The sequence below is a fragment of the Nelusetta ayraudi genome, unplaced genomic scaffold (assembly GCF_046127955.1).
Source record: "Nelusetta ayraudi isolate G7.1 ecotype Tasmania unplaced genomic scaffold, CSIRO-AGI_Nayr_v1 ptg000048l, whole genome shotgun sequence".
NCBI classification, from domain to species: domain Eukaryota; kingdom Metazoa; phylum Chordata; class Actinopteri; order Tetraodontiformes; family Monacanthidae; genus Nelusetta; species Nelusetta ayraudi.
The window spans coordinates 11,155,469-11,171,237 of record NW_027466098.1 but is presented as its reverse complement, the minus strand read 5'-3'; the positions used below and the strand labels follow the sequence as shown (position 1 = coordinate 11,171,237).

Genomic DNA, 15,769 nt, shown 5'->3' with positions numbered 1-15,769 from the left:
AGTTATCATTGATACTTGAGTGCAAAAAAAACCCAACCCTGATCCAGATTGTTTGAGAACCACAGGACAAAGAAAAACATAGACAATGACCATCGATGCAAATATTTGATTTATTAAAGAAAGTTTCCAAAGAACACCTGCAATATTACAATTACAAGAATTTTAGTACAATGCCAAATTTTCTTTGACCAATCTCTAACCCGTGGTTTCTTTACCTATGAATAGCTGAGCCATGTATGATCTTGATATTGTACTGTCGCTGCATACAAAGACGTCAAAGCATATTAACCAAGTCCCGGTACAGCTGTGCGCGTTTAAGGCCTGCAATCAAACACCCACCACTGTGTTGCGATTTTCAAAACGTTCAGTAGCAAAGACCTATCAGCACAAATGTCTGTATACATGTATATATAAAAAACATAGAAATTGTTAGTGGGCACTTTAACTGAAGCCTCAATACTTGGTTTGCATCATTTGATCTGGTATCTGAAATCTTTGGTTGGTGTTTATTCTCTTATTACTTTAAGTCATTAACAAACCACCATGAACACTGCAAGGAGCAAACACTAACACACACATACACACCAGCAGCGTTTTAGCATAGCCTATGACAATTCAAGTTGTTCATTCAAAAGAAGTGGGAGAATTATGGGATTATCTATCGTCTACCTTCTTAAAGGAGGGGAAGAAATAACTTTAAAACTATACAAATACTTGTAGTTTAAGATGGGAAAAGAAGAAAAAAAACTGATAATCAGACAGGTATCGTTATTCAATTGCATCAGTGTTTCAGATGTTTGCAATATTTTAATTAGTATATGTATATTACACGTTTTGCTTTTGAAGTCAAATGTATATAATCTGCTTTACTAGATGCACCGGATCTTGCCACAGTTCTACTACTTAAGAGCAGTTTTGGCAGAGTTGAGCATCCTGAGCGGGAGGACGCCCTCCACCCACTCATTGGGGCTGCCCCGCATCTTCTCCCACAGGGCCACCTCAGGGGGGGTGGAGTCCATCCAGTCCACTTCTGTTCCATAACTTTTGCCTACAGAAAGGAAATGGTTGAGTACAGTTAGCACCTCGCTTAGCCACAGGGCCCAACAACCTAACTGCCAACATCTTGCAGGTCTAATATTGTGCATCATTTCCCTTATCAGTGTCTTCTAACAATGCTATGTATCTCTGGCCTATCAGGGACCTTTCCTACAATGGCAAGTCTATGCTCAATTATTCAGTGAGTAATTTTGCCAAACACAAAGCTCTCAAAATCAGCACTATATGATGTACCAAAGGGCATTTATACCTCATCGGTATCTTCTAACGTCTAACCTAGAGAGCTCCATGACATTTTAGGACAGAAAACAGAGAGCTAAAAAAAAATAGCTACACTATGGGACCTTAGAAATTAACCTATGAAGCTTTGGGGCACATATCTGAAGCCTGTTTGCTCTCTCTCAGACTAACCTGTTCCAACCCCGAGCCTCAGGCCGCCCAGCAGGTTGCTGGCCAGCCTGTCTCGGTCCCAGACGGTGACCTCCACGCAGGCCTCAGCCAGATCGGGGTCTCTGATCCCATCGTACACCATGGTGTGGTTGAACACGGGGTCGACCGTCCTGCGCAGCACACGCGTCTTCTGTCGACTCTTCCTGCTGGTGTCCGGCAGCACGAAGCTGGAGAGCAAAGCAAGGCAGGAAACCTCATTTTATCAGGCTGACACGACACATTCAAGTAGATTGTGTTTTGTAACTTTATTTAGTATTATCAGTGTTTAAAGGGAAAAAATGAAATAGAGTTGTTACACTGTGATTAAAGAGCAGGAACAAAATTCTATTGCACTGTACAACTGTTTTGTAATTGTTTGGCAATAAAAGCGTATTTCATTCTAAGCCACAGGAGCTCCAAATATGTTTTTTTTTTTTTTTTTTGTCATCCTGCTATGCGGAACAAGTTGGCAGTTGATGCCAAAAAAAGTGAATAAATAAGTTGTAACCCTCCTGCATCGCGCATGAAAAATGGAAGAAATGACATTGATTTGTTAGCCACTAAGTATTACTGCTGGTAATTTGTCGACTGTCCCACAGTAGAAAACTTTGGATTTACTTCCTACATACCACTTGACGTATGGGTCAATGGTGGTTCTGATGAGAGGCAGGCTCTTGCATTCTTTGACCCAAACGTGAACCTCCCCACTGTACAAAGCGGACTGCTCCCTGGACATTCCTTTAAAAAAAAAAAAAAAAGAAGCAACAAAAATAAAAATAAAAACCCATTTGCAGTACAATGGATTAGACTGAACATTCTTTTAACAGCTGGGGTGCAGACCTCCGCTGTGGACAATCTGCGGCAGGTAGCGTATGGCCAGTCTCATCTCGCCCCGGCCCTCTGAAGACGTCAAAGTGGGCGTGGTCTGAAAAACGTTGGACTGAGTGTAACTTATAAGTTTGTCCAGCCTTAGCTCCTGAAATCATACACAGGCGCTATAAGAGCTCCATGCGATCCAGGGGAGTCAACAAACAGACCAGAAGGTGTGTTTCTCTTCTAACCTTGGGTTTCAGGGCTGAGTCATTCAACTGGGCGTGGTCAAAGTCCCACTTGGAAAGGTCCACGTCGACCTCACCCAGGAAGCTGTTCCTGCCAAAGGTGTCGTGGTGCCACACGGAGAGAATGAGCGTCTGGGTTCGGAGGTACTCCATGCGAACACGATACTGCAACGACAGCGAGCCGGGAGATTTTGCTCTGCGATTGTCAGCCGCGCGGCGATCGCTAACAAACCGGGCGTGGGAAAGTGTGACAGTGACGCGGAGCGCGCTGCGGCGTCTTACTCTGAGGATCTCATTAAATGACGGGCTCAGCGTCTTCTTTTTCACGGACGTTTTTCTCTTCCCCAGGTTGGCTTTGTCAGGGAACAGGTAGCTTTTCACGTATCTTGTAAGAGAGGAAACCAAACAAAATCTCTAATTACATTATATTAGTAGTTGTAGTAAAAGGCCTTAAAACATATTGTTGGCTAAAACGATACAAAACCTTAATTACATGGTGATAAAAATCAAAGTTTCTATAAATATATTTCTTAGAAACTTAAACGTCCAGTATATAGATTAGTAAAAAAGTGTATTGCAAAAAATATTCTTCTGTCCCTTGGGTCCAATGTTATCTAATTTTTTTCTTTTCCGAGCTGTGATGTCAGGTCATTAATAACAAAACTATGTCATGATCCACGCTGAAAATATAAATACATGACATGACCAACTCCCTAAAAGTGTATCTGTCCTTTATGTAAACACATGTCCTTATTATTAGAAAATAAAGCAATTTACTTTTGGAGACAATACGTAACTAAGAAATGCATTTGCGTTTTTACAGACATTTTATGCCGATAGGTTCCTTTAAAATGTTACACACTGGGTTTTTGCAAAACCATTTTGATAAACACAAAATACTAGCTTATATTGTATATTAATAATTGAATTACAACAAAAGCACAAACCTTTTACAGAAAGCTGACATCAGTATATCAGTAACAACTGTGTTGGTGCAGTGTGTTTGTGTATATAATCATTTGATGTGCAGTGAAACGTCAGTCACAATGTGCGTCAGGAATGACTATTTACTGAAAACCAAAGAGGCTGACGGCCGCAAACGATCTTTAAACATTCAACAACTGTGTCTGACATGGCATATTTCAACTGGGCAGAGAATCTGATCAACAGTATATGACCTCTTGTTTTTTTAAACCTCTGTGTAAAGTTTCTCATTCGATACAGAAGCATCTCGGACACATTACTCACGGGTCCGATCGGCCCCTTTTGGGGTCGGCGGCAGCCAAGTCGTGACAGCTGGCCACAAAGATGTGGAACTCTCGCAGCCTCTGGATGTAGTTGATGGAGAACTGGATGCTTCCCTGCACCTCCAAGTTGCCGTCGTCGTTGTACAAGGTCATCATACTTCCACTCATCTACAAGCCAACGAGTCGCCAAATGTTTTTAAACTGACAGTGAGTAGAATCAAAAAGATAACTTTTTTTTTTTTTTAATGTTTAGACATGATATGTGGAGGTCTGGTATGAAACCCTGGTTGCTGGTATCCGTGTGAATGTTCTTTGGCACAAAAGGTTCAAACAGGCACTATTTTAAGTCAACCACAGCTATTCTGCTGACAACTCAGCGGCACCAAAAGAGACTTCCCATGCAGCCGCTGAAAGATATTCTTTTAGTATTAAGTATACATCTAAAAAACAATGTACATATAAAATATGACTATCTGTTTCTGTGTGAGTCGTGAATGATTTGATGAGTAAACACATGCAGGGTTTGTCGCTAAAATTTTACTAATAATGAGGGACATTACTGTTTATTTTTTTTCCAACTCTCAGTGTTGGTATTATTGTTGCTGAGTGTTGCTGATTTGTGTTGAAAGGAAAAACAAAAACAAATCAGCATTAACATATCCAAGCTTTGTTTTGGCCATATTTTAATAATTAATGAGCACTAAATTGAGTTGAAAATTAGGATTCTTTGTTAAAGTTTAAAAAATGTGCATTAAAAACATCTGTAATCGCCTTGTGAGCTTTGCTGCTAATTAGGCTAAAGTAACGTAGACAGCATTAGCAGTTGTGTCATGCTCTATCTAATGTAGTTTAGTTAGTAGTAGTTATATAGGAATGCAATTACTGACTATTAGCGATGAGACTAACAGAGGCAGACAGCCAGGGCAGAATTTGGCAAAAAAAAAAAAATGCACAACTTCACAAACAAACAACCAAGCAAAAGAAATTAGAGGTGACAGGCAGTTGAAGCGCGTGGAGCGGCAGTGAAAGCAGGTGTGTTAACATACAGACGTCCTGCCAGACGAGCTGCTGAGGTTAGTGGTCGTGCTGGCCTTGGTTAGTCTGCTGCTGCTGCTGCTGCTGCTGCGGCCGCAGCTGGAGTCTGTGTCGTCAACGTCACCCTGCAAGACAGACACGAGGGTGGCAACAGAAGCTACGGCCTCACTGGGTGCGAGAAGCGCAGGAATGGCTTTACCTCCTCCTGTAGGTCCATGGGAACCGATTTGCTCTTCTTCAGTTGGTCTGGGGGCAAAACACACAAAGGAGACGGTGTTACCGCATAAAAGAAGCTGAAGGGCGACCGAGCAATTTTCTGCTCACCCTCACTGATGCGTCTGCTCTCTGCCGCCGTGTCTTGCCTTCTTTTATTTCCTGAGGTGGGGGATGAAAAAGTGTAAATTGCGGCGACCGTGAACAGAATCTTTGTCATTTCACCGTTTGAGAAGTAAGAGTGAAGCTGGAGCTCACGCGGGGACAGAGACGTCAGCATGTCCTCCATGCTTTTGGCCATGTTCCTGGGCCGTGCCTCGGCTCTCCTCAAGGCTTTCTTCACCGGGTTCAGGGTATCATCTGCAGAACAGATGAGGTGGCTCTCTGTCTTGATTGAGTTTAGGTCAATGAACAGATATCTGAAACATATACTTCTTGATAAAAAAAAAAAAAATGAGTTTTAAGTTTCTTTAATATGCAAGTTTTTATCCGGTGTGAAATTTGCCTTCATTTCCATGAAGTATGTGTCAACAAATAAAGTATTCTCATTTACTTAAAAAAATACAATTCAAGTTTTAGTTGCACTGACTGCTGCTCAAAAGCCATTAAAACTAAGCCAACAGAGAAGTTAGTTTGTGCCACTGTTAAGCCTGGAAATTAAACATGACCAGCCACCTGCACAGGCACACGGTGTTGACAGACATGTGCTAGAGTCAATAAAGATAACCGAACACGGACATGATATCACGGCCGCTGCAGGATATGAGTCGAAGAGATGATAAACAGTCTCCAGTCTTCTGGGTCGTGCTGGGCACTGGAGACATTTTCAGATCTTTCTTTAAAATCCTGAATTCCAATGGGGGCAGCCTCATAGGATTAATTACTCAGGAAAAACAAAACAGCATTTTTAGCCCTGACTCACACCACGCAATGCTCGGCTAATGCATGGTTTTAGCTTTAAAAAGGTGGGCCATGAAGTGGTCTCAGAGGCTAGTTGCCTCTAGCCTCAGTTTTTTCTTCACGTAATATTGAACCTCTAATACTTAAAATATCCCTCATCATTATTCCTAATCTTAAACTACAGTAAATAATTAAGTAAACACATAAATACAAATGTTGACACTGATGTCCTACTCAAAACCCAAATTTGTTTTATGTGTCAAAATTGTTTTTTTGCACTATGTTTACTTTAATTTGCTTGTTCAAAAAATAGTGTCACTCGAAGCTTTTGATGTGGTGCTAACAAATGAAAAAAAAAAACAGTTTAATGTAAAACTCAAGATGGTGCATACGCTTTGAAGTGGTCCTGGAGTTGGCGCGGCTGTTTGTTGGGCTGCTCAGACACGATTCTTGACCGGTGTCGGAGCTGCTGTAGTTGCTCCGTAGGGGGCGCTGACTCAGCTTGTTGCTCTTTCGACCGTAGCGCTCCTCCGAGCTCACTGGAGTGCTGGCTCTGACCGGCCCTTCCAGGTCCAAGTCATACTCAAACTTTTCCTCCGATTCCTTTTTCTCAGGACCCGGGGCCAGAGAGGTGTGCACGCAGGTTTGGTCCGTCATGCCCAGGTAGTGGCGGTAGTCTCTGGGAACACACGCTCGAGCACGTGGGGTCTGAGGCTCTGCGTCCTCTGATGCTTTTTTTGGCGAGGCGGCTTTATCGACACCCTGCCGCTGCCTCCTGCTGGGAGACTGGACTGGACTCTTATCCAGTTTAGCTTGGGTTCTACTGTTGTCCTGCGGTACGGACAGCATGAACATGCTGGTGGCGCGGCGCATGGAGCTAGCCCTGCTGCTTGAAGTCTCAAAGCTGTCCTTCCTGCTGCTTTTGTTGGAGCGTATCTCTTTCCCCGGACTGTTCAGTGGTTTGACGGGTTTCTCCTCTCTGCTGAGATCTTTGGAGGTCTTCTTGACTTCCCTCTGCTGCACCGCTCTTGGTTTCCCCCGATTCTGAAGAGGCGGCGAAGACTGAGAGTCAGCCGCTTTGATTTTATGGTTGTACAACTCAGACTCACTAGTCTTGGACTCCTCTGATGAAAGCTGGGTGTTTTCTGGCTCCTTCTTTTTGGGGCTTTTGTTTTTGTCAGAGGAGAACGAGCCTTTGGTGTCTAAGGAGGCCTCATCCCAGAACTCTCGCAGGGTGTTGAACTGTGACCGGCTAGCGGACAGGCTAGGCGACGTCTTTTCTATCCTCTGGTTCAAGGGAACACCAGTAAAATTTGGGACCTCTTCCTCAAAGCTGAGCGACCTCAGGTCGTACTCTGACTTTGTAAACCTTTTATTCAATTTAGCCTGGTTCGTTCCACTGTTGGCCTTGCCATCCCCGAGAGGTTTGGGTTTGCCCATGTAGAGTCTCTCTTGCTCCCAGAAAGACCTGAGCTGCTTTATCTTCTCTGCTGTGCCTTTAGAAGCGTCCACTCTGTCTCTGGCCGACGTGGCCTCCCTTCGTTTCTGCGACATGCTTGACTCCAGGCTTGTGTCGTCGCTGTCCCACCCGGTTGCTTCCCTGCTTGAGCATTTTCTTTGTTGACTCTCAGGAGACATTGCAACATCTTTGTTCATAGAGAATCTTTCACTGTCTGGGCTGTGCCTTATTTTGAGATCGGGATTTGGCTGAGACACGGGTTGCCCAGTATGAGGCTGTTTGGAAACACCCTCAGACTGGACCATGGAAACTTCCTCTGATGCTTGACACATTCTGGACTTAACAGTTGTCCTTGGTTGTGGACTCAGTCTGCTTAAGCTCACAATCTCGCTGTCAGAAACTCTTTGGTCTGAAACTTGGGGAATGTCTTCTGAGATAATTGGAGCCGATAAATTCACAACCAGATTGTTGATTTCTGACTTGCTGTTTGGCTGACTGCCATTTACGGTGTCTTTCTGTGGAGTGATCACCGATTGCGGCTCTCCTTTGGCTCCATAAGTCACTTCTCTACAGTAGACCCCAGGGCCAGAGGACATCTCAGACCCGTTCTTCTCTTCTTCCTCCACATAGGGTTGAGCGTGCTTTTGTCCTTTGTCTTTGGGCATCATCGACTTGATGAGTATTTTAGGCCCTAACTTACTTTTCTCCCAGAATGACTTCATATGTGAGACTTGGTTTGGCTGTCTTTCATCTTTTTTGACTTCCTGTTCCCTTTCCTTGAACTGCATCTTCTCTCTTGTGTCAATCTTCAGCTCCTGCACTTTATCCGCTCCTGCGTTGTCAACTTTGTCTGTCGTTCTCACTTCCTCATCCTCATCTGCCGTTTTGCTGAGAAGGTCGCTCAGAACATCCGCGGCCTCTCCTCTCAACGTGTCTTCGCCCTTCAACTTGCTGAGTTTTGCTTGTTTTTCGGGGCTCTTTACAAACTCCGGGCCGTGGTCCAGCCAGTCGCTGCTGTCAGTGCTGCGGTTGAACCAGTCCAGAACCTTCGCGATGGAGTCCTCTTCTCCAGACGGGCTGGTGGCTGGGGTTGACAATTTAAAAACATTGGTCTGATTTGATTTTTTGGTTTGCTTCTCGGGCAAGTCAATGAAGTTGAGATCATAAGATACTGGAGGGATCGGCCCTGAAGAAAGTGAATAAAGAGAGAAAATGTTCAGTCACAGCTTCCTGCCATAAATTAATGTTCCTGTTTCTTCTCTTTTTTCAAAGGGGCAAAACCGAGATGGCTTTAAAAAAAAATCTCAGAGTGGGTGGGTGAGGTATCACTGCCCATTGTGACATCACACAAGGACGAATCCATTTTAATTCACACTTTCTGAAAAGTGAACAAAGTGATTGCAGTGCAACATGTGGTACAAAACATGGCATCCCACACTTACCGGTTGTGCTTTGAGGCAAACTCGGCTCCCGCTGAATTATCTCTGAATCTGAATACGGAACGCTGTCCGTGTAAAGTGATGCTGCATCTCTCCGTGCTTCATGAAATGGCTCAGTGCACCTTTGCACGCTGCTTCTGTCAGCGGGTGAATCACTCCTCGTGCTCTCGGGTCTGAAAGTGGGCAGACTTTGAGTTTCAGCTGGAGTTTTTCGGTGTGATTCGCTTTGCGAATGGTAAACTGACCTGTCTCGGGCTACAAGTACCGGCCTTTGCTCTCTCTCAGAACTGGAAACGGACAGAGTCTGATGTGGTTCGGCGAGAGGCTGCTGGTAGGGGCCCGTCTGAGTTATTACTGGCTGCGCTGGCCGAGACACAAGATGAGGCGTTTCATCCAGGTTGGACTGGACGGAGCTCACGCTGGACCCCCGCTGGGTGCTCCGTCTGGGGGCAGGGACGGCGGCGGTCACTGACCCTCCTGGAGTGTCGGAGCCTCGGCCGCTGATTTCAGACACGCTGGACGTCTGTCTGGATAGAAACGTCCTCTTTTTGGGCACCGGCCGGAACCCTAAGGAGGAGGTTTCTGATGTGATGGAGCCCCCTGAAGTCAGACTGGATTCTTCTCCTGGTTGGCTTTTCAGACGAGGCACGTGCTCTGTGTGGAGAAGATCACGGCCTCAAGTTCTGTACTGGTATCATTTAGGCTTCAAAAGTGCAAGATATGTGGTTTTCAACCCCAACCTGTGTCGGATGAATCCTGCTCTCGACCGGCTGTCAAGCCGCTGTTATTTTCATGCTGCTCCACAACAATGAGGGAGGCTCGGTTGAAAGGGTTGAGCCTTGGCTGGAGGCAAGAATAACAAAAATCAATGTTTTCACAGCAATTTGAGAAATGTAACTGCAGCAGGTTCCATTGAGTAGAGAGAAATTGTGCAGAAAAAAAAAAAGTCTGGGCCGCTTGGCTAAATAAATGCGTGCGTACCAGTCTGGGAGAGTGGACAACAGAGGCGGCGCTGCCTTGCTCTGCGTTACTGTGATGGGAAAAAAATTACAAGTGGGAGAAGTTAGTGTGACAGAAGCGGAAATTCTTCAAAGCGTCACACGAGGTATCAAATTCAACTCGGAGCATAACGCGCTTACAACGTGCGTGTGACAAAACACTGCTGCCGCGGATACTCTGTTACTCTCCCCCGTCAAGTATAATGCAGCCTGCATGACTGGCGCTCGCTGATTCGGAACTAACGCTGACATGAAACGGGAGGGAAACCAGCCCATCCAACCACAATTTCAAAGGAGCTCCAAAAGTAGGAAACACTTGATGCAATAATAAGCTCCATCGGGTCTCTTTTGTGGTCCGGGTGACAGGATTCATATGACCGGGCAAGGCGAAGCTGCTTGTAATAATGAAATAACTGCATCTGTGCTGGTTATAAATCACGAGAATGAGAATTTCAAGAGTCATCAGGAAGTTCTCGAGTCGGCTGCGTGCTTAGGAACCGGGTGCTCGCAGGTTCAACCAAATCAAATATTGACCTAATGTGTAAAAGCAGGGTGGCGACTGTATCTCAGCATTTTCAGAAGTTCACTTGAATAAACACTTACGTCTTGCGTCACATTTTAGGTTATTAAAAGCTTCGACCACCTTCTAAACTACCTGCACATAGCCCCAAAGAGAGCACAAGAATTTCTGTTTTCTTTCGCCACTTGTGAACAGGCCGGACGGTGGCATCCTGATCCGTTTTAGCAGTTATTCCAGAAGCGACACAGGCACTTCCTGGTGGAGGCAAATACGTCAGGAGCTCTATTGGGTTAAACACTTAAACACACAGACAGACGCGCACCACATTAATGAGCCAAAGTGAGCAATCTGACAAAACAGTCAGCTGCTTGCTGGCAAGAAGGAAAAAAAAAAGAAGCCATGCTCCTTGTAAGCACCGCCTATTTACACAAGATGAGTCACAAGACACACACGGGAGAAAGAGACAAGGAGCAGCAAAGGCACTATTTCGTTCTGATCAGCATATCCCATGGAATAAGTCGGCACCTAGCAGCCATGTCATTGCGCAACTGGACTAATTGCTTCATTTTGATTGGCCAGATGTGTGAGATTCAGGAGTCACACGTCCCACAATCACAACAACGTGACCGTCACAATTCAGTTTTCGATTTGTCGACGTCACCGTCAACAACACTGTCACTTCCCACCAGGCCGACTGACTCAAGACATCCACAATGACGACAGACACTTTGGGCAAATCCCCGGCGGAGGCGACTGTTTACTTCGTCTCCTGCGGCTGCACAGCTTCCAGACACCGAGCGGGCTTTTTCGGCGGGACGACGTCGGAGCCTCGGCTGCGGTTCATCTTGGATCTCTCGATCCTGAGGGATCCGTCTGCAGCAGGGAAAGGAACAGAGAACGTTAGAGCGTCCCAAATGGTCGGACCGAGCTGGAACAAAACACTTTTAAACGATTGAGGCAATATGTTTCAGGAGCAGAAAACATCCAGCAGGGAAATAAAAAAGTTTTTCACTACTTAAAAAACAATATATAACTATATTATTATTTTTTAATTCTCTGCCCCTTTGGGATTTGTTGATATTTCTGGTCCAAACTGCACCTTCTGAGAGCTTTGAACGCCCGGTTAACATTCTAAAACATACACACTGACACACACTGAACTACAAGGGGGGAAACCTAAGTTGGTGTCACAGAGACTTTTGTGACAACACGGGAGTAACATGGGAGTGTGGGAACACGGGCGTCAAACAAGCCGTGTGTCAACAGGGCGGCGCGGACGGACACACCCAGTGGAGATCTCTGCTGCTTCATGGAGGCCAGGATGATGTCCGAGCCGTGGATCTTGTCCATGTGCCTGCGGGACTTGGCCTCGTAGAACCACTCCCCAGTCAGGTACTTCCACTTGACGTCCAGCTTTGTGCCCGTGTTGAGTATGTTTTCCATTTTGCTGTAAGACAAGAGATAAGATAAGACAAGATGAGATCATATAATCTTTGGTAAAGGGTTTTTTCCTCTATTTTCGTTTCTTCCTCTAGTTTCTGTCCATACACCTGGATGTTCTTGCTTCTGCTCTGAATGGAGAAAGTGATGCTGCTAGATAGTCAATAGCGTTAAATTAAAAAAAAAAGAAAAAGAAAATAAACAGCATTGAACTCAAGATGGTCAAAGACTGGCAGAGGACTTCAAGAATTATCCCAATTGCTTGTTGCAGATAGGAAAAATATTCTAAAGTACAATCAAGAACATTGTCCTCACTGTGATTTTCAAGTTTATTTCATTACGTCCGGCTTTAAATCTCTCAGGCTTCGTTTCACACTGTTCTCTCGCTCAAAATTAGGAGACTCACACAACTGGTTAGTTAATCAGGTTTTTTTCTTTTATATATACACATTGTGCTCAGAACGATGTTTGCTTCACTCCTCGTGCTTCGTTATGTAAAGCGATTTGCATAACAGACGCACGAGATGGATCTACATGAAGGAATTTAGAAAACGCGCCGCTCGGGCTCACAATCTAATCGGCGGCGAGAAGAGAGCGCCGCAACACAATGCTCCTCTCCGTGGAGGAGCTCTGCGTGGTCATGTGAAAAAGTGTTGCCCGTCATTACAGGCCAGTGGCTTAATCTCTTTACCCTGGACTAACACATAGCAGCGTTTGGCTCATCCAGTTTCTCAGAAGAGCACGTTGTTTATGACACTCTTTGGTCCTCGCAATGCAGGATGAGGTGCACCGGCCAGCGAAACCTTCTCTTTCAGAACGTGGAAGGAAGTCCGGATAAATGCCTTGAATTCATTGGAACCATATGTGTGATGTTAAAATATTAAAGAGAAGCCAAACATCTTCTGAGAGGGTGACTTCATGTTAGAAAAGTATACAAAGATCTTTGGGAAACTGTATTTACCCCTTTGTTTACAGCCACATGCTGAATATGATGCTTTGCTGCACCCACTTAAGTAAGGAAGGAAGGAACACCTGGCCCTAGGCTCTTGTCAGCCACCTATGAGAGTCCTTTCTGACATCACAAAGGGATGATATCCATAAATTGTCAGCTGGCACGAATGAGAAGAAGCGACTTTACACCTTCCTGGGGCATTCAAGGACACGCCTGCAATATGAGAAGTTCAAAGGAGCTGTGTTGAAATTCCCTATTAGTCAATTTGTGCAATGTGGTCGTGCGCTTCATCACATGCGGGGGGGTTCTGGAAGGACGGAAAGAGGCCTTGAAGGGTCTCTGTGCTGTCGCTCGGATCAGCATGATTGCCTCCCACGTGTTCCATTAACTCTAATCTAATTGCGACATCTCACACGGAGGTCCTCTGAGCAGCCGAGGCAGCATCTGTAGCCCGCCAAGCAGTTATTGTGTTATTCCATTACGGACGCAGGAGCGGTGGCGCCTCACAAAGGCCTCTTTTCAACCCGGCGACACAGCCAGCGGACCGGCTTATGAACTCAATGACATGACTTTAATTCAAATGTCACCTTGGGCATTTTCACTCGTCCTGATTCAACAGCTCTCAAGATCCGAAACCGCGTTTCGACTTCCGGCGAGTTCCGCCCGAGTCCTACCCGATCCTCTCCTCCTCGGCCTTCTTCAGCTGAGTGTCCCTCTTCAGCACGTCCATGATGGCCCCCTGCTCCTCCTCTGTCAGGTGGCTCAGGTCAATCATGGTTCCTCCTCCCAGCTCCCTCAGCAGGCAGGTGTAGAGGCGCTTCGCGGCGGCCAGAGCCAACCAGCCGACTCCGTCGCTGTCAGACAAAGTCCGGCCAAAGGTTCAGTACGTTGACACGACGTCCACGTCGAAAGCGAAACGTCCATTGAAAGAAAACAATTAAGAAAAAAAACAAACATTCGGCATTGATGATCCATAGAGGTTTAAGCTACACAAAGTTGTTGTCTTTGGAGTCGTTTAGCTCTTAAAACAACAAGCCTCTGATGGGAAACTATAGGAATCATTTGAATCAGCAACTATTTCATCAAGGTATTGCTGTCGCTGTTCAGCTTTCTGTGCCTCCAGTTTTTGTGAGTTAATGAATCAAGTAATTATTATCATCAATTATAAGTATTATAATAATAATACATTTCCTGTGATAACAGGTTTTCTGTTTTGACGCTGTCTGGCACTGTCACGTCTTTCTTGTTTTTCTGCTTCTGCTCTCAGAAACTCTTTTCTTTCAGTTGGAAGAAAGGTTTTGAAAATAACTTGCAATCCCTCAATCATTAGTTTCCAAATGGGCTGGTATGTGACCCCTTGGCCGAAGATTAGTGTCCGGGTAAGGTTTGCGTTATCGACCGCATCTCTCAATTTTGAAGGTCATCCACTCTGAGTTCAGATCAAAACGCTTCATCAGAAAGACTTTTTTTTTTTTTGTTGACATTTTTGGGATGACCTCAGTTTATTTACTTTGGCACGCAGACTCTCGGAACACCATCGACTTCATTGTCTCTTTCATGTGAAAACTCGACATGTTTGCTCAGAGAACCTGTTGTTGACTCAGGCAAACACACTGCTCTTCCCACAAATGCACTGAGTGGCCGAGGCCTCAGACTCCTGGAGGAGCTCAGCCATGAAGGCATCGGTGCAGTAAAAGAACAACAAACAAAAAAAACTTTTGACTTTGGAAAGGGGTACAAGATGATCATGCATTCATCAAGGAGTAATTAGAATTTTTACAATCTACATCCAGTCTATCCATTGTGGGCTCTTTGACGCACTGCATCTCCCCTGTTTTTGGATTTCCAACACTCCAGTTTCAAAAAGTCTGCTATTTCCATTTCCATTTCACGCCATATGACAGATCCCTACTTGATGTGACAGAGCTACACTTGGCGTGAAGATAAGCGGAGTTAGACGAGGACACACTGGCAGATAAAACTCATTTGATTAAAGACGAGATAAGAAAAAAAAAACGGTCATAACACGTCGCTCGCTCTTATTACCGGAAAGCGCAATGACGCGCGTAAAAGTTCTATTTATGTCCAGTCGGTCTCCGGTGGGTCTCTATAGTCCCACGACTCGGCTGTCTCCTACCTTACAACAGAGTCCCGGGCCCGTCTCGAACTTCTCCTGCCGCTCCCATCCTGCTGTGTGTGTGAGTGAGTGAGTGAGGGAGAGAGACAGAGACCGCAAACAAGGTAGAAAAGTTGTCACCTCCTCCACAGGTCCGCTGCTGCCGCCGCTGGAGGATGCATGGTGTGCAGCAGGAGGCGAGGATGGACGCACTGGGCTAAAAAAATAAAATAAAAAAAATCGCACACTGTCTCCCTTCTGTCAGTCGCTTTCTGTTTTTAACTGCTTCGCCGAGGCAGGGTGAGATGATGCCACACCAAAAAGGTGGGATTATGATTATGGTTTATAATTTCATTAAAAGCGTCGTCGGCTATTGGTGCAGTGGCGTCCAATGTCCAGCAGGTGTCTCCAGAGGCGACGGTGTGACGTGTGTTTGACAAAAGGGCGTGAACGAGAAGTCCGCGGGCGGCCCGGAGACGATGACGGAGCAAAAGGTGTATTTGAAGTCCTGAAAATTGCAGAGCGTTGGAGACAGATGATTTTTTTTTTTTTTTTTTTTTTTTTAATCGGTTTAATCGGTATCTATGGCGCATAAATACATTTTACATCAAAATCGTATATATATATATTTTTTTATATGACACTTGTTTATGACCCAGTTACCAAACTGAGCATAAACAGTCAAGTTTCCCTGTGGTTCTAATACTAGAGGACAGACTCAAGATAAGGCGAAAACAAGCAACACAACTGAGCCTAAAGAAATGACGTCACCTCTGCTCTTAATTAACCCCCCAATTGGAAGTTGTGGATTCAAATCCTGATGTCAGATTATGTGTGTGTGTGTGTGTGTGTGTGTGTGTGTGTGTGTGTATGTATATATGTGTATATATATATATATATATATATA

At 45.1% G+C, this 15,769-nt stretch overlaps 1 protein-coding gene across 4 annotated transcripts; it reads right to left on the bottom strand.

The window, feature by feature from the left end:
- Positions 1 to 92: 92 nt before the first annotated feature.
- sytl2b (synaptotagmin-like 2b) lies at positions 93 to 14,970 on the bottom strand. Of its 4 annotated transcripts, none has more exons than XM_076036319.1 (20): positions 14,884 to 14,970; positions 13,421 to 13,600; positions 11,641 to 11,801; positions 11,116 to 11,227; positions 9,818 to 9,866; positions 9,577 to 9,679; positions 9,082 to 9,490; positions 8,840 to 9,009; positions 6,331 to 8,583; positions 5,297 to 5,398; positions 5,150 to 5,200; positions 5,025 to 5,071; positions 4,837 to 4,950; positions 3,792 to 3,958; positions 2,826 to 2,928; positions 2,547 to 2,708; positions 2,326 to 2,461; positions 2,115 to 2,223; positions 1,468 to 1,673; positions 93 to 1,048 (listed from the first exon to the last, which is right to left on the bottom strand). In XM_076036319.1, exons 2-20 carry the CDS (start codon positions 13,519 to 13,521, stop codon positions 900 to 902), a joined length of 4,704 nt encoding a protein of 1,567 aa, XP_075892434.1. In that variant the 5' UTR covers positions 13,522 to 13,600; positions 14,884 to 14,970; the 3' UTR covers positions 93 to 899. The 4 variants fall into 4 exon arrangements, with proteins under 4 accessions (XP_075892434.1, XP_075892435.1, XP_075892437.1 ...); XM_076036320.1 differs by having other exon boundaries at positions 2,326 to 2,410; XM_076036322.1 differs by lacking the exon at positions 4,837 to 4,950.
- Between the last annotated feature and the right edge of the window lie 799 nt (positions 14,971 to 15,769).